Source organism: Antedon mediterranea, chromosome 3 (assembly GCF_964355755.1).
Source record: "Antedon mediterranea chromosome 3, ecAntMedi1.1, whole genome shotgun sequence".
NCBI classification, from domain to species: domain Eukaryota; kingdom Metazoa; phylum Echinodermata; class Crinoidea; order Comatulida; family Antedonidae; genus Antedon; species Antedon mediterranea.
The window spans coordinates 6,680,670-6,697,662 of NC_092672.1; the positions used below are offsets into that span (position 1 = coordinate 6,680,670).

The following is a 16,993-nucleotide window of genomic DNA, read 5'->3' on the forward strand; positions in this document are numbered from 1 at the left end:
AAACATACATACTGAGGAATATATCTCAGACAAACAATTTACGTCCCAGAATGTATGCAAATTAGTCTCCAAGCGGCATTTTTCACAGTACAAACTCGTTCGTGGATAATTGTAGTGCAAAATGATTTTGTCCTAGCGCCCCCTATGTGTTTGATTATCAGCCCGTATCCTACTGTACAGACAGTACAATTCAACTTCTCCTTATTTCACATTAAATGTCTATCATTTACTGTGTAGATATTCTTTGACTAGAATTAAAGTGATCGAATAACGAAAATTATGGCTACAGATTCAATTTGAACCATTATTACTTTATAGACTACATTTATGTACTCTGACGACATACAATATTTAAACGTATGTTTAAAAGATGTATTGTCCTCCAAAAACATAAAAAATGAAGATTGATAAAAAGACTTTGAATAGGCAATTTTTGCAGTTTTAATAAAGTTAATTACTTCCGTGGAAAAAACTAAAAAAAACCCCCAAAAATAAACGATTAAATTCAACCAAAAACCCATTGACTTCCAGTTAATTTAATTTTTTTTTTTGCTTTAAATGCAGTTTTGTTTACAATTTTTGGTCAAAGTTAATAATTGTTATGTGAGATTAAAATGGCACATTCAACAAAAACAGGAGAACAATATCTTTAAGTGAATGACAGAGAACATTTACTTAAATGTACGTAGCAGTTAAATACTTATATAGTAGAAATATAAGCAACAAACTTGATTGAAATTGTAAAAAAACATCTTTGCTCGAAGAATGATAATAACAAGAACGCCAAATAAAAAAGGAGTGTAATATCGGTTTAGATTTATTTAGCAATGTATATTGACATTGTTATATACATTAGTAAAAAAGGTTCATCTGGATCACTGTATAGTATATTAAATAGTAAAATTTTCTTTTGGATGATCCAAAGTCGAATAAAATTCGTAAACTTACGTTTTTTACTCTAGCTTTCGCTGGTCAAACGACGCAGCTTAATCATGAGTGAGTCTCTGTATATACAATATTGCAGGGATCTTAGAGATAAAGGTTTATTTTCTTTAGCGGTAAGATACTTTTTAAAAAAGAAATATATCACAAAGGGCCTGTTTCTGCTGCAACTGCTCAAAATACGGTATAAAATACGGTATTTTTTATACCGTATTTTTTAGTACCCCGTTTCTGCTAACAATACTTCTTGGGTGGTCGTGTTAAATTTCATCTTTTTAACCCAAATTGCCATTCATTTATTTGATCGATAATTAAAAGTCGCAATAAAGGAAGTTTTACGTCTCACTTTCAACAGCCTAGCCCCTAGTGATAGAGATGTTGTGAGAGCACAGAAAACATCGTAATGGGGACAATTAATTCGTTCCCTCCCCGAGTTATTGTATTTTGCAATGTTGTACTGCTTTCGCAGGCTCTTCAGCTTTGAGTTTACTTGCTTTGGAGACAAGTCTATTCCATACTCCTGCTTTATTTTTTTAGAAATGTCTTTATAAATGTGGTTGTCCCTTTTATTACCTTTTAGTTGGCCAGACATTTTAGCTTCCCCACACAAATTTATTTAGTAAAACTGTGACGTCTTCGCTCCACATTTTCGCCGAATATATATATACACGTGTGTAAAACAGCTGATAGCGACAGAAAATAAAAATACGAATGTTGACCTCTGTCATGTAAAAAAAAAATACGGTATTTTTTATTGGCAGCAGAAACGGGTACAGAAAATACGGTATAAATTTGTAAATACCGTATTTTATCCACAAATTTTGTGGGGAAAATACGGTATACAAAATACGGTATATTTTTTATGAGCGCAGTTTCTGCTGCCAAAAATATACCGTATATATACGGTATTCAAAAAATACCGTATAATATACGGTATTTAGTTGGCAGCAGAAACAGGGCCAAAGAAAATCATGAAAGTTTCATACAATACACACTGGAAAAGATGTGAAAAATTTAAACTGTTCACAGAGATTACTTATTTATATATATACAGATGAAAATATAAGAAAATAACAAAAAATGGAGAACGTCACACATGATAAAAATGACTCCAAATATCATAGTTTTAATAATAAACCACTATTGCTGAAATTCAGATAAGATTAGTCAGGGATGGCGATCCCCCTGGGCCGAATTATTCACACATTACCATACACGTAGCATGATAGGCTACTTATCTATTCCCAGGAGCCTAACCACTGAACTATCATACTTGTTTTGCTATAAACAACAACGTCTGTCTAATAACTGACGTAGATGACTATTAATTAGTAAATAATAACAACACGTGTAGTAGCTGAGAATGGTTTATACATGATAAAGATGATAAATCAAGGACAAATATCTAATTGTGATGTTTAAATTTTATCCATTTTAGAACAGTATAGCGCCCCCTGTAGTCAAGACGGCACATAAACTAATCAAGTCTTTTCACTTCTGAAATCTAAACTACGCATTACGTTCATTTCGGATGAGCACAAGACTTATAGAAAGTGTCTATGCAAGTATACCCATTTCCAGCACTAGTTTTCCAAAGTAAAACAAAAAACTAAAGTATCTTAAGCTATTGAATTTAAAACACAGCCATGTGAATCGACGACGGTGGACCCGACTTTGGACGACGACGTTCGGCGATAAATATCTGTAATTTATTAAATCTCTGAAGGAATAAAACCGGCATTTATAAGTTCTTCAGTAGGATTATTGTGCCGATCGCCGAAACTTTTAATCATGCAATGTACTTCACTTTATATGGAACTCTAGTTGTCATACCTTCCAGGATTGTTGGTGCTCCTTTACGAATTTTAGAAATTTCTAAAATTGGAACAAATTCGGGTGATTGTTGCGTTTTCACTTGTGTGACCACGTGTATATAAATCGTTGTATGTTATCTGTTGAGTGTTTTAACAGAAGATCTTTTTATAAAGGAAGCTATCATTATGTCGTCATTTAAGAGATTCCACACTGCTGCCTCTATGTGGGGTAGAGCTACATTAGACTCGTTTTTGGAGTATGACACCCCTAAGATGGTTCATATTAACAGCTGGAAGGCCGGTGCAACTAATAGACTTATACAGTTGTTGATTATCACATATGTAGTCGGGTAAGCTATATAACATTAATTATTAATGTAAACAAATACACTACGTGTCTTAACATACCGACACACGAACGAGTCATGTCAATGAATATGTAGGCCTATTCTTGAACGTTTTTGTTTATTTTGATTATTGTGCAGAGCTAGGATAGACAATTAATTCTCAATGTACATATTGGTATATTTATGACGTCCATGTAACGTGGAGGAAGTGTAGCCTAATACCGTATGCCAACTCAAAACTATCGTTCAATATATAATTTCCACAACACATGCCAATGCATTTTAAGTACCCTTTTGTGGTCATTGTCTAACCCAGTTCCATAAACTTGTTTGTATATTAATATTAATACCATATTTTTAATTAAATCAAGAAATATAATAATGTACAATTACGACAGTACGTCTCTGATCTACAATGTCAACATTATTATATATAAATTACATGGGTTATATTAATTAGGCATCAAAAGAACCCCAAAACACGAGCGTAACTAAGCATGCCTGCGCAGCATGATATCACTGTGGTCTTCCTACTGCCAATAAAAGTCTCCTTGGAATGCAATAAGGGTGGTAATAAGATAGAAATGTAGCAATGTTATTATGTATGTTATTTCCTATTAGACCTAATTAATTAATTTATTAATTTCCGAAACTATTATATTAAACAGTGTGGTGTCATGGTGTCAATATTTAGGTATGTGCAATTATTTAAATAATAATTTTAGTTTAAATGTAGTGTATATTGCAATCACTTATTGTACAAGTTCTGAATAATTGATTTCTAAAACAAAAATTCAGATGAAAAAACAAATTCCAATCCACAATGAACAAGAATATTAAATTAATTAAATAACTCCTGCAGATGTATAAATGTATATTTCCAAGATAATTAGAACAATCGTTTCAACGAAAACAGGTACCGTATAATAATAAAAAATGATTATACGAATTCTAAAAATAGATTGATGAAATGTATAACATGTGGGCATTCGTTCTATTATTCGTAGCTTGATCAATATAAATTACTCTAATCTATCTGCTTAGATTTGCCATTGGAGTTATAGTTTTAAAATTCGCGATTATAATTCAATATTGTTATACATTATGTATAATTATATAATTAATGAATTGTCTGTACCTTGTGTATGCATCATAGAATACAAATAATCACCGTAATTAGGTTTTATTTCTGTAAACAATACTTCGCGTTAAAGGGGTACTCCGGGTTTACATAATAAGTGGGGTTATCAATGTTGTTGCAAAGTTGTATATGTTAAAACAAACAATAGCAATTTTAAACCAGGTACTGTATAAGGATGACCAGACTCATCCGAATCATAATCCGAAACCGACGTTCGTGTAATGTGTTAACTCCGATAAAACTCCGATGTACGCTCAATAACTTCGACTAGTTTTCATAGGTTATTTTGTGACCATTTAAATAGTGTTCACACGGTAGTTAAACGTGTGTAGAACCGATGTAAGCTGATATGAACCATATACGAGTTACAACCGACGTTCTTGTAATTCCGATAAAACTCCGATGTACGCCTAATAACTCCGACGGTTTTCAGAGCTTATTTTGTTACCATTATTAAGCAGTGTTCACAAGGTAGTTAAGCGTGCATAGAACCGAGTTAAGCTGATTCGAATCATATCCGAGTTACAAACAAATTTTTGTGATCCGGTAAGCCTTTTATACCTCCGTTATTAATTTCGATGATTTTTAGAGAGTAATGTTATATCACATGTTTGAACGCAAGTTAAGTTGATTGATTGATTGTATTTAATCGTGACCGCCGTGAAAACATAGACTTAAATTGTAGTCAAAAATTAAATACATAATTCAATTTCTATTGATAGTTTTATGATAATTAGTCACTAAAACAGTAAAACCTTTTTAATAATACGTGTATTTTAACTGTAAAAGGTTTAATTGTGGAGCAATTAAAAAAAAAATTAATGAATAAAAATATTCAATGGAGATGCCGTACTACATCAATACCTATTGAAATGAAAATTTGTAACTGTTTTCTCAATAATTATAATTTAAAACTGAGATTTTCAGTGACTGGAGATTTACGTTCACTTATTTTGTAATAAAAAGTTTTATTGGCAAAATGATTTCACAGCAGATGCAAACGATTACATGTTTCAACCGAAGTGGAATTGTGCTTCTACCGATTTTTTTGTACTGAATCTCCTTATAGAATTATATGTCCACTATCATAGGCAAAGTCTGTAATACAGTGTCACACATGTATTACATGTGACGCCTGTATTAAATTAAGTTTAAAGGTAGGTTAGACTTATATTAAGGTATCAGATGCAATACATTATGAGATGCTGTCACCGAATTTGCCTTGTTAAAAAGCTGTATAAATTATACATACAACACCGAGAATGATTTCATAGATGTGAACAATTAATATGTTTCAACCAGCGTGGAGATGTTGTGGTTGTAATGGTGTTTGATCAGATGATGTTTCAAATCCTGTCTGATAGGCCAATTATTGCCACGATCCGACTGCCTGGGAAAGGGGACCTAAAGGAGGGGTATTCAAAGGGAGGGTGATAAAGGAGAGTCGAACCAGGGGGATTGGATACAAAGGGGAGGCCTAAAGGAGGGGTATTCAAAGGGAGGGTGATAAAAGGAGAGTCGAACCAGAGGGATTGGATACAAAGGGGAGGCCTAAAGGAGGGGTATTCAAAGGGAGGGTGATAAAAGGAGAGTCGAACCAGGGGGATTGGATACAAAGGGGAGGCCTAAAGGAGGGGTATTCAAAGGGAGGGTGATAAAAGGAGAGTCGAACCAGGGGGATTGGATACAAAGGGAGGCCTAAAAGAGGGGAGGGGGTGAATAGAAATGGCGGTGTGTACACTTTTGATGTGAAGGGATTACCATCAATTGAGTGATAGATATTATTATTATTATATATTACAGTAAAACAGTAACAATACTGTCCTTCGCTAGATTATAAGGAGAATTTCATTTGTTGCAAATTGCGTACTATAACGTCAATGTTAATCCCACTTACAGAATTCCCACAATGATGAAAACAGGCAAACAAATATCACCGTTCTCATATGATGTTTATATTCTATCTATCGATCAGTTGATGAATATTAATTATTTTCATAAATTGTATGTTTTCAAAATATTCTGATAATGGTGATAATAAGTCATTAATATAAAATTAATAATAAATATGACATTGAATATATTACGGTACAATGCACGTGTCCACGTGCCTTCATTGAAATGGACGTGTCTTGGTTACAATACTTATTTCATTACAACATTAAACGCAACTGAATAATACAAGATACACAAGGGAGTTGTAGGCGATATAAATATGACATTTACGTGTCTAAGTTATCACTTCTTATAACTTACAGTGGAGAAGTTCTATCGCGCTAACATCAAAACTCGTGCTATACCAAATTAAGAAATGACTTTACGATGAGCTTCAGCGAATTAATTCACTCGAATAATCTACTGCCCAGTATAATAATCAAGTTCATATTACAAAAACTCGTTACAAATTCCATATTTATAGTACAAGAAAATTACAATACATGCATTGTCAATTATTGTTGCCATGGTAAAGCTATAGTTATTACGGTAAATTTGATCCAGTTTGTCAGATACGCAAGGAATTTCATGTTTAGCAAACATGAAAATTTATCTTTACCGATTAGTTACTAGAAATTAAATTATAAATTTAATTTCACAGAATATAATGGCGCTCTGTATATATTGTTTTAAAGGACCTGGTTAAGCGTTGTTTGTATGTCCATTGCCACAATTGCAGAAGTTTTTCTTTCCTAAAGCTCTACCTACACTATTAAACTTTATGTGACAAAAAATGTGATGTGCCCATATATGGACATAATGATGTCATATCACTACCATATCACTACCTAATATTATATTGAAATTGGTAATTGTTGAAAATAGCACGTATTTTTGCAGACTATCTAATAGACATACATTAACACACATTGGTTTTCAGACAGGTGCGCGCACATACATGTATGCAGTAACGATTATAGTACCTTATCAGGTGCGCGCACATACATGTATGCAGTAACGATTATAGTACCTTATCAGGTGCGCGCACATACATGTATGCAGTAACGATTATAGTACCTTATCAGGTGCGCGCACATACATGTATGCAGTAACGATTATAGTACCTTATCAGGTGCGCGCACATACATGTATGCAGTAACGATTATAGTACCTTATCAGGTGCGCGCACATACATGTATGCAGTAACGATTATAGTACCTTATCAGGTGCGCGCACATACATGTATGCAGTAACGATTATAGTACCTTATCAGGTGCGCGCACATACATGTATGCAGTAACGATTATAGTACCTTATCAGGTGCGCGCACATACATGTATGCAGTAACGATTATAGTACCTTATCAGGTGCGCGCACATACATGTATGCAGTAACGATTATAGTACCTTATCAGGTGCGCGCACATACATGTATGCAGTAACGATTATAGTACCTTATCAGGTGCGCGCACATACATGTGTATGCAGTAACGATTATAGTACCTTATCAGGTGCGCGCACATACATGTATGCAGTAACGATTATAGTACCTTATTTAAGATAAATAATAATTCCACGTTGAGTTTGAATTGTAAAATAATTTTTGGAATACTGGCGCCAAAATAATTGCCAATGTTCGATCTAGTTATCGTTGGAAAAACGACCTGATTTCCACTTGTCAGATCACAGAAAAGAATTTAGGATAACGTTGGCAATAAAATACTGGTATGAAATGTGATCAAATGTACTAATCTCTTTAAAATATACATTTTATAAATTATCTATATAATTATATATTCATTAAATCTTTCCTAACAAAATATTCAAACATTACGGTATCAAGTGTACGGTGTAGTCGCCATAGATTGTCTTCTTTATCAGTACCGTACCATGAATGGATGACTAATTGTTTAACGCTAATAGTTTCATTTTATAATCATTCGCGAAAAACCTCACGTAAATTTGAAATTCTAGTTTTTTATATCTTATCTTTTGCAATAGTTTTGCTATAAAATTCGGTATAAATACTTTACACTTTAAATTTGAGAAAAAAAACATGACATACATCCAAAAGTATTAGAAACATTCGTGAGTTACAACTGTGGCACTAAGTAAGATTTGTACTCTGGACTTGGGGATTTGACGACAAATCTGTTAAGCACTTAGTATTCTAAACCCTATTTCCCTCTGTAAAGTCATATGCACGCGATATTGTAATTTGAATATAATTTTTCTCTTATTAATAAGTAGTTAAGGACGTACTCAAGTAGCATAAACAATCGAAACCTGGAAAGTAGGTTTATCCTTACATATAATTTGGTAGAAACGCTTCTTAAAAAAACGCGCCGGAAATTAACATTCTCGTTTAGGGATAAAAACAACACACGGAATATTAAGCCATCTCGGTAGTGTACATAGATCAATGTAAATTGAACCTTATTGTAATTTTTAAACTAAATAATTTATATTCCTCCAGGGGATAATAGAGAGGCATAGCAGTTAATTGGTGGATATATTAAATAATGTTGCATAGATGAAACACTTTCAACTAGTAACTTAAGCGTCTATGCACACGTTTTTCTTGTAATTTGATTTACTGCCCATCTATCTGTTTAGTAATCTAGCTATCTAAGCAGGTATTATTGTGAGTCTTCAACATTTTAGTATTGATGAATGTTGAAGCTTTGGCGACGACGGTATATAATAGGAAGCTTTCGATTTGCGGCGATCGACGTCATGTAAATTCATTGTGCGCATGCGGGGAAGTTAGGATGTGCTTCAGTTTTAGTTTTTAGGTCAGTCGGAGATTTTTTTTCTTGCATAAGTTGGGGACCCATGTGAAAGATAGCCAAACTACTTCCTAAATACAACTAAACCTAACCATCTAAATAATCTCTCTCACTATAAAGTAAAAATAAGTTGCTTGTGGGATTCGAACCCCATACATCGACATGTAGTCTCAATATAGTCTAATCCACTCGACTACACAGATGGCTCGACAGAAAACGTTTGCAATAGCGAATTGTAGTTACCTCAATTCGCTTCTATCGAATCAATTCTTACGTCACACCTTATTGATATGCCTAATGAATATTCATGTTTATTTTGTGACGTTTTATTAGGGGTCCCAAACTTATGCACGAAAAGAAATATCGCGTCCGGGCGACGACCGAAGACGCATCTAACATGGATTTTCCACTGGTCGTCGCAAATCAAAAGCTTCGAACGATATATTCTAAAACTTGGTTCTCACTTGAAATGCAGATAGTTTGACCAATCACAAGCGATATATGTCATTCATTCATTCATCTTTATTTAAAGATGCCGCGTACGTCCTTGCGTTTCCTCCCAATAAGAACGGTTCCTGGTTGCGCGTTTTAAACTTTGTGGATTTACAAAAATCACGTACACTTAAAGGTGCGCAGAAGTAAGTTCTAGGACGTGATAAGAATATACGATAATCCATTGTTTTATGCAGAATAATTTCTGATTGCAAAACCGCGTAAGGTCCATCAAAATAAAGGGCTTAAGCATAGTCTATTCAAAATCTTATTTGTATAACTTCCACAGTGAAAATAATCCGTATAAAACGTTAAGTTCTACCACCGCCAGCAAACCAATTCGCTAATGTATTGTTAGTTATGAATAATCCCAACTAATGACACTTCAAATGTGAGTAATATATAAATAAATCACACCTTCGGGGTATGGTACTTTGCTTGATCACTCATTCTTACCGTTTACCACCTACCAAATTAAACATCGTATGCTCACTCAATCAATCCTTGATACTGAGTCTATATTTGTACACAATTACTTTGATACACCATCACATGTGATGCCTGCATCCTAGGTCATAACCTAACACTCAACTTAACCTTCCGTAATACATGTGCTATGATGTGACACTGTATTATACAATTTGCCTATGACAATAGAAATACAGTAAAAGCATCGAGTGGTCTGTTTTACCTAGTTTTGAGAACCTTATTATTATTATGTGTATCACGGAAAGTACCTAATATATGATAATGTTTGCTAGTCTATTACTCTTATTGTTAGAAGATTAATTGAGGATTGATACAAATTAGTCAATGTGTTAGGCCTAATAGTGTTATGATTGGAAATAAACTCGCCTGGTTCGCAATGAAAAAACACAATAGGACATAAGAAAAGATGAGTTGAGTATGTTGAAAGTGTCAAGCGCATTTTAATCACATTATGTATGTTTAACTTCTCATAATTTTAGAATGCACAGTGATCCCTGCATTAAAAATAAAATATAATTTGAAGAGCAAACCCTCCAGAACAAAAATAAAGAAAAAAAAAATCAATACAGGTTGTAGCAGATCGATTCTGCGTACTGTATCTATAATGTATACAGTATCATAGTCAAATTCGTTGATACACTGTCACATGTATTACATGCTATAAGCCTAACTTTAAACATAATAAATGATGACACCTAATGTGACCCTGTATTACAGTTGATACCGGACACTCCCATATGTGGAGATACAATATAAGGAGAATCATTTGGACAATTTAGGAACCCATAATTTTCGATTTTCATTTTTCTATGAAATTCATAATATGCAGTAAACCTTTACAAGCGACAAAAAATGCCACATTGAATATCATTCTGTATAATGTAATATGATAGTCTACGTGACCAAGTAATTAGAATATAATTTAGACTTGATCAGATATAATGTGAAATCGCATCCACACGAATGAACCAGTGCAGAATTATACTTTCAATAGTTAGGATTAAGGCAAACAATCTCGGGGGAATATAATTGATATTGAGGCGAAGTTTACCTGAATGTGGCAACAGAAAAGCATTTATTATTTTATTTATAATAGTTTATAACATCATCGCTGGTAAAAATAGATTCCCTACTTCTTACCGTTATTTCAAGACTGCCTTAAAAAACAATGTGCAGTGGAATTGCGTTGTGAGCAATTTTAACATTTACTAGACATTTAAAGATACAGATAGGCCCGGTAGTTAAAGACAGTCCAATACTAAAGTATGATTGTATTAAGGGCATTAGATTGTTTTAATTATGTCTCTCTGAGATCATTGACACAGTAGTGTTATATGTTTTATTCCTTTTGAATCTCCGCTTCTATCGAATCAAGATGCCGTCTGGGTAATTAGCGAGTTAACTCACTGTTGGATACGCGTTGACATTTAAATTGAAACTATTTGAATTATTGATTAATTATTTACATATACAATTTTCCTTTACTAACCAATAGATAATAATTATAACAGTAACAAATACTAGTTTTGGAAAAAGTCAGCAGCAGCCCTCGTCACGCTTATCAAAGACACACTCACCTTGACAATTACCAATCCTATACCAAAAGACCGGTCGCATCACAGTCCAGCACGACCACCACAGCGAAAAAGACCCTACCACCATTGCTAACCAAATAGACAACACGCTACGACAACCAAGACTATAACCAGCCTATCACAACATGAAAACCTCAACCAAAAGACCTGTAACACCATAACCACCACCACCAAAAGACTAGTAACACCACCACTAAAAAATCGGTAACACCACAACAACCATCACCAAGTAGCCAACACCACCCATCAAAAAGACCGGTTAAACCACAGCCACTACCACCTTTACCAAAAAGATCGGTAAACCACAACCGTCCTCCACCCTTACCAAAAAGACCGGTTAAACCACAACCACCACCACACCTACCAAAAAGACCGGTAACACCACAACCACCACCCCTACAAAAAGACCGGTATCACCACCACCACCCCTACCAAAAGGCCGGTATCACCACCACCAAAAGACTAATACTGATAATGCAATGAACATTTTAAAAGAAACAATCAATCATTATCAAATTTGCGAAATTAAGTAAGGTTAAAGCACTACTAAATTACAGATTAATTTTAATCATCACCAATCTTGAAACCAAATTTGAATTACTTGGTTAGTTGAGTAAGATTGATGGAATCTCCAGGGGGGAAAGATACAGTTTACACTATATGTACAAAACATTATGTGTTGGAACGCTGTGTTTGTCAACCAATTATGATAATATAGGAAATACATATTTATAAAAACAAAAACGAAACACTTAAGTATTATGAAATTAAAGCGTGGTTCCCACTAGCGACGCAACAAAACGACGTAACGCAACGCAAGTGAATTGACCAATCACAAGCGATGGCTTATTCGCTTGTGATTGCTAACTGTCTATAACTTCTCTTGTCATTGGTTAAAACGCTTGCGTTGCGTTTACGTCCTTGCGTTACGTTCTAGTGGGAACCAAGCTTTCGGCTCTATCAATAAAGTTTGCTTTTGTTGTTTGTGTTTAATTGTAATGTATGTTTTTAGTTATTCTTTCTTCTATAATTATGACAGTGGTACTATGTTAAACACGGTATACTAGGTTAAACAACACGGTATACTAGGTTAAACACGGTATACTAGGTCAGGATTTGAACATAGCAATCTAGGATTTGTAAGCAAGAATGCTGATACTTCCTTATCTTCTAAAAACATTATTTGAAAAATTTATTTTCGAAGCCTTAATTTTTATATATTTAACAAACGTAAGTATTTCATCATATTATTCAAGTTACTCTGGATTCCAGACGGAGTTTTGACTTAATATTAGTAAAAAAATAAATATTTTGGCGTTTCATACGTATAATATTTGAGCTTGATATTTTAGGATCAGAAAAACATCGAAAAGTCTCGAAATAACTACAGACTTGGGGAAAGTCTACATTTAAGTGATCACACTATAAATAAAAGTAGTATTTACAATAAAGATCTGGTCATCCAAGTCAAATACTATTACTAAAGGGTTGAAGGCGAATGCTCGACCCTAACAAGCGATATGGATGACGTATTGGCAATTACTACTATACTCATTAATTACGCATTAAAGAGATAAAAAATAAATAAACGAGGTATGATGATTATTCGTTTTAATTATAAAAACAAGGACATTTAATTGTCAGTACTAATACAAGTAACCTTATTCGGTAAGTTCAAAGGCATACAAAACAATGGGTTAGATATGAAATCGCTTCAGTGCTTCGTTTTTATTAATAAAGAAAAGACTCAGTTCATCATGAAAATCGTACGAAATTTAATGGGTTATAAAAAATGAATGAGCTATACAATCCTATACTTATTCATTTTAATGCTAAATAATCATTTAATACCAATAGCCTCTATAATACAATTAACCGTCCCCTGAAACTCTACTAATTAATACCCCACTCACTGCACCAAATATTGCCAACTGAACAATATTGACATCGAAAGTAATTCATCAAAAGCACACTTTGCTATAAATTAATATTATTGCACATGACCCTAACTAAATTACGAGATAACCAGAGATGGTGATTGTACGTCACGTATACAGAGATACAGATACATAATTTTTATTGAACCTAGGCGGTTCATAATAGTAGGCTACGACACATCTTCATGGATTATAAATAAAAGTTAAACAACAACAAATAGGTCATGTAACTGCTTCCGGTTAATTTCAGAAACGTTTTCCAACCATTAGAAAAAAACATTTCTAAAGCTCTGTCTACAACTCTGTGAAATTAGTTTGGAAAAAATGTTTAATGTACCCAAATGGTGTGATTATGTCATCGTGTCCATATAAAATGGTCACATAACATTATTTTGTTACATAACGTTTGATGATGAAACTTTTTCGATATAAAATCAGTGAGATTGTAGTCGTTTGGTGTCTTGTTGACTAATATTAATTTCCATAGAGTTTACTACGCTACTTATTTAAACTCATGAATTTACAGAACAATAGTTTGGGTTTCTATCTAATAAAACAGTATAACATAATCAAACTTTGTTGGGTTCTACAAATTATCTGATATAGAATAACCCATATGTGCCTCATTGATTCAGAGTTGATTTTTTTTTTAAAATCGTGGTCATTAAGTAATACTATCACTAGACTTTAAATCCATTTACAACCTCTACTTTTGATTTATCATTACATATTATAATATTGTAATGTTATACTGACCATGGACAAACGATCCATGCATAGGCCTAAGCCTATTTTCCAATCATTAATTGAGAAATAGAATTTTGATTAAATCAAAAGTGAAATAACACAATTGGAATGTTATAGTATTGTTGTCTACTTCCCACAGACATCAAATATTTGTTTTTTTTAAATCACAATTTTGAGTTTTGACCACCAGCCATCTGATTATATAATCTCTTGTAATTAAATCGATTAAATGTCCCGTGTTTGCACTACAGTGTTTTAATATAAAAATCAATTGCGTGACTCACAAAAATCTTTTCAATATCATTACCATGTTCAATAGCAGTGTTAATATAATGTTTAACACGAGCGTTAAACGGCGATAGGCGACATCATCACTAGATAAAGTGTCCTTTTAATAAGAATGTCGCCTGAGTAGAGGTTCGTCATGATGTTTAAACATATTTTGTATTATATACATAGGAAAAAGTGTACCCTTATACTATGGAATGTCCCCTGAATAAGGGTGTCCCACAGGAGTAAATAGTACGATTGTTGTGCGCATGCAACGACTTTATGCGTGTTGATTATCTACATCGAGTTAATCTACATCTTTACCAGGAAAATAATTTGTTCTTACTCAACTCTCTTTAAAAATAGGCCTACATATATTTGTTTATTATCGTCACTAGAACAACAATGCTCTTTGTTTGTCATTTTGATTAATTCTTTTGATATTACATATTTATCTGACCACGAATTACTTAAAAAAGTACTGTGTTTACAATGTATGTACTGAACACCTGTTAAGATAGAAACAATTGATCAGATAAATTCAGATTATAATATAAATGCGATTGATTCAGCAACCGTATTTCAATTTTCTATTTAGTGAAAACACGTGTTGACATAGGTAACTACCTCCTACAATACATAATGTTAATAACAAAAGTTTACGTAAATATGATGTAAATATGACGTAAATATGACGTATCGTCATTATAAAAGTGTTATTAAATTAATGAAAGAAGTACAAAAACAGATGTTGTGGTCTTAATATATCAGAGACAACTATCCACACAGTCGCCCTATTGGCATAATGTAATGAAAGTGTAGCTATACACAAGACACTTAATTGTAAATTTAAGTGGTCGCTTATCGGTACTGTATTTAGTCCAATATCATAGGAGACAACATCACATGTGACAGCTTTTATCATAGACGCTAATCTAATCCTTAACCTAACTTTTCATGATACAGGCATCACATATGAAACACATGAAATGCTGTTTTACAGAGTCTGCAATGATACTAGATAACATTGTGGAGATACAGCAATGAGTGTGGATTTTAAGTAGGTTACAGAACCTTTGTGGCTGTCAGCGCCCTATACCTGGTTTAATAATTGAAAAAGGACACTGTACTGTTTGAGGGAGTTGATATCTGTTATGTATGTTTAATTACACATCTGTCTCACGGGACCTCGCATTAAACATAATAATAATAATGTTGTAGAAAACAACATGCATTGTACCGTAATAATGCAAAAGCATGTCTGTAAAATACAGCAGATCAACTACTTTCGGACATCCTTATTTATAGAACATCTCTGTTGGCTCCTAAAGGTGTCCTCTATACTAAAGGATCTACTGGGGGCTGTATAACAGGGTGTGTTGTTAGACTATAATTTAAACTGTTGGATTATTGTGCACCAGATGTTAAACATAAAGTCAGTTTAAATAATAAATATAGCATGGTTTATTTTGTTAAGCATAATCAATAATATTTTCCCTATTTATTGATGTAAATTTACCAACACCATTAATATACAAACTTGCTTAGTTTTTCAACTATTAACGTTAAAATGTCTCCGCCAAAAGTGCTAATTTTAGAACATAATGTCATTGTCGAGCATTAGTTCATCAACCCATAAATGTATCTGTTGGGAATTAAACCTGTGATCTCTAGTGTACAGGGCAAGTACCAGCAGTGTTAGGTAATAGTTTCTAAAACATCCAATTAACTTTACTAGAACTTTAGAAGCATTTTAACCCGTATTGAGAGCAACAGTTGCGGAACGGAACAGTAAGTGTGTCCATCTCCTGAATTTAACAGTGGCACTAATTGTGAATCAAATGTCTTTTTCTTTGGTAGATTTTGGTATATGGATAGGAATATCCAAATGTTTGTACAGTACAACAAACAAAAGTTACAAAATGATTCTGTTTGTAAATATTTATTTAAAATGAGTGTATCTGCTGTCTAGTTGGTTTGTAAATTAATTTAATGGTTGAAATCAATATACGGAGAAATTAAATGGTCGGCTTTAATTAAGTGACCAGTAGCTTAAGTTTTGAATAACATACACATCGGTTTAACTGTTGTTAGAATAAGGAGATTATTTAATGTTAGAGTAAAGGGATTATTAATGTTAGAAAAAAGGGAATTATTAATGTTAGAATAAAGGGATTAGATTAGATTAAGGGGATTGGTTATTGTTAGAATATGCATAAAGGGATTGTTTATTATAAGAAATTTTTTTTTTTTGTGAGAATAAGGGATTTTCATTGTTAGGATAAGAGGAACATGTAAGTGAGGATGGGGGTTGATAGGAGAGAAATTTACGATTTTATGAATAAATACATCAATACAATTTCAGTAATACAAGAATTTTCAAATTATATATAATTTTGAGAGAGACGGTTAGTAAAGGAAACCTTTGAATTGTGAGGACAAGGTATGGGAGGAGGGATGGTGCTTGTGGAGTAGTAATCAATTAACGCAATATAC

The 16,993-nt window shown here is 33.2% G+C and overlaps 1 protein-coding gene across 3 annotated transcripts in view; it reads left to right on the forward strand.

Moving 5' to 3' along the window:
• Window positions 1-2,487: 2,487 nt before the first annotated feature.
• The window catches only part of LOC140044697 (P2X purinoceptor 4-like), a 46,360-nt gene continuing 31,854 nt past the window's right edge, over window positions 2,488-16,993 (forward strand). For all 3 annotated transcript variants that reach the window (XM_072089324.1, XM_072089326.1, XM_072089325.1), the window contains exon 1: window positions 2,488-3,106. In XM_072089324.1, coding sequence (XP_071945425.1) covers window positions 2,943-3,106 — 164 coding nt within the window. In that variant the 5' untranslated portion in view covers window positions 2,488-2,942. The remainder of the gene's footprint in view (window positions 3,107-16,993) is intronic.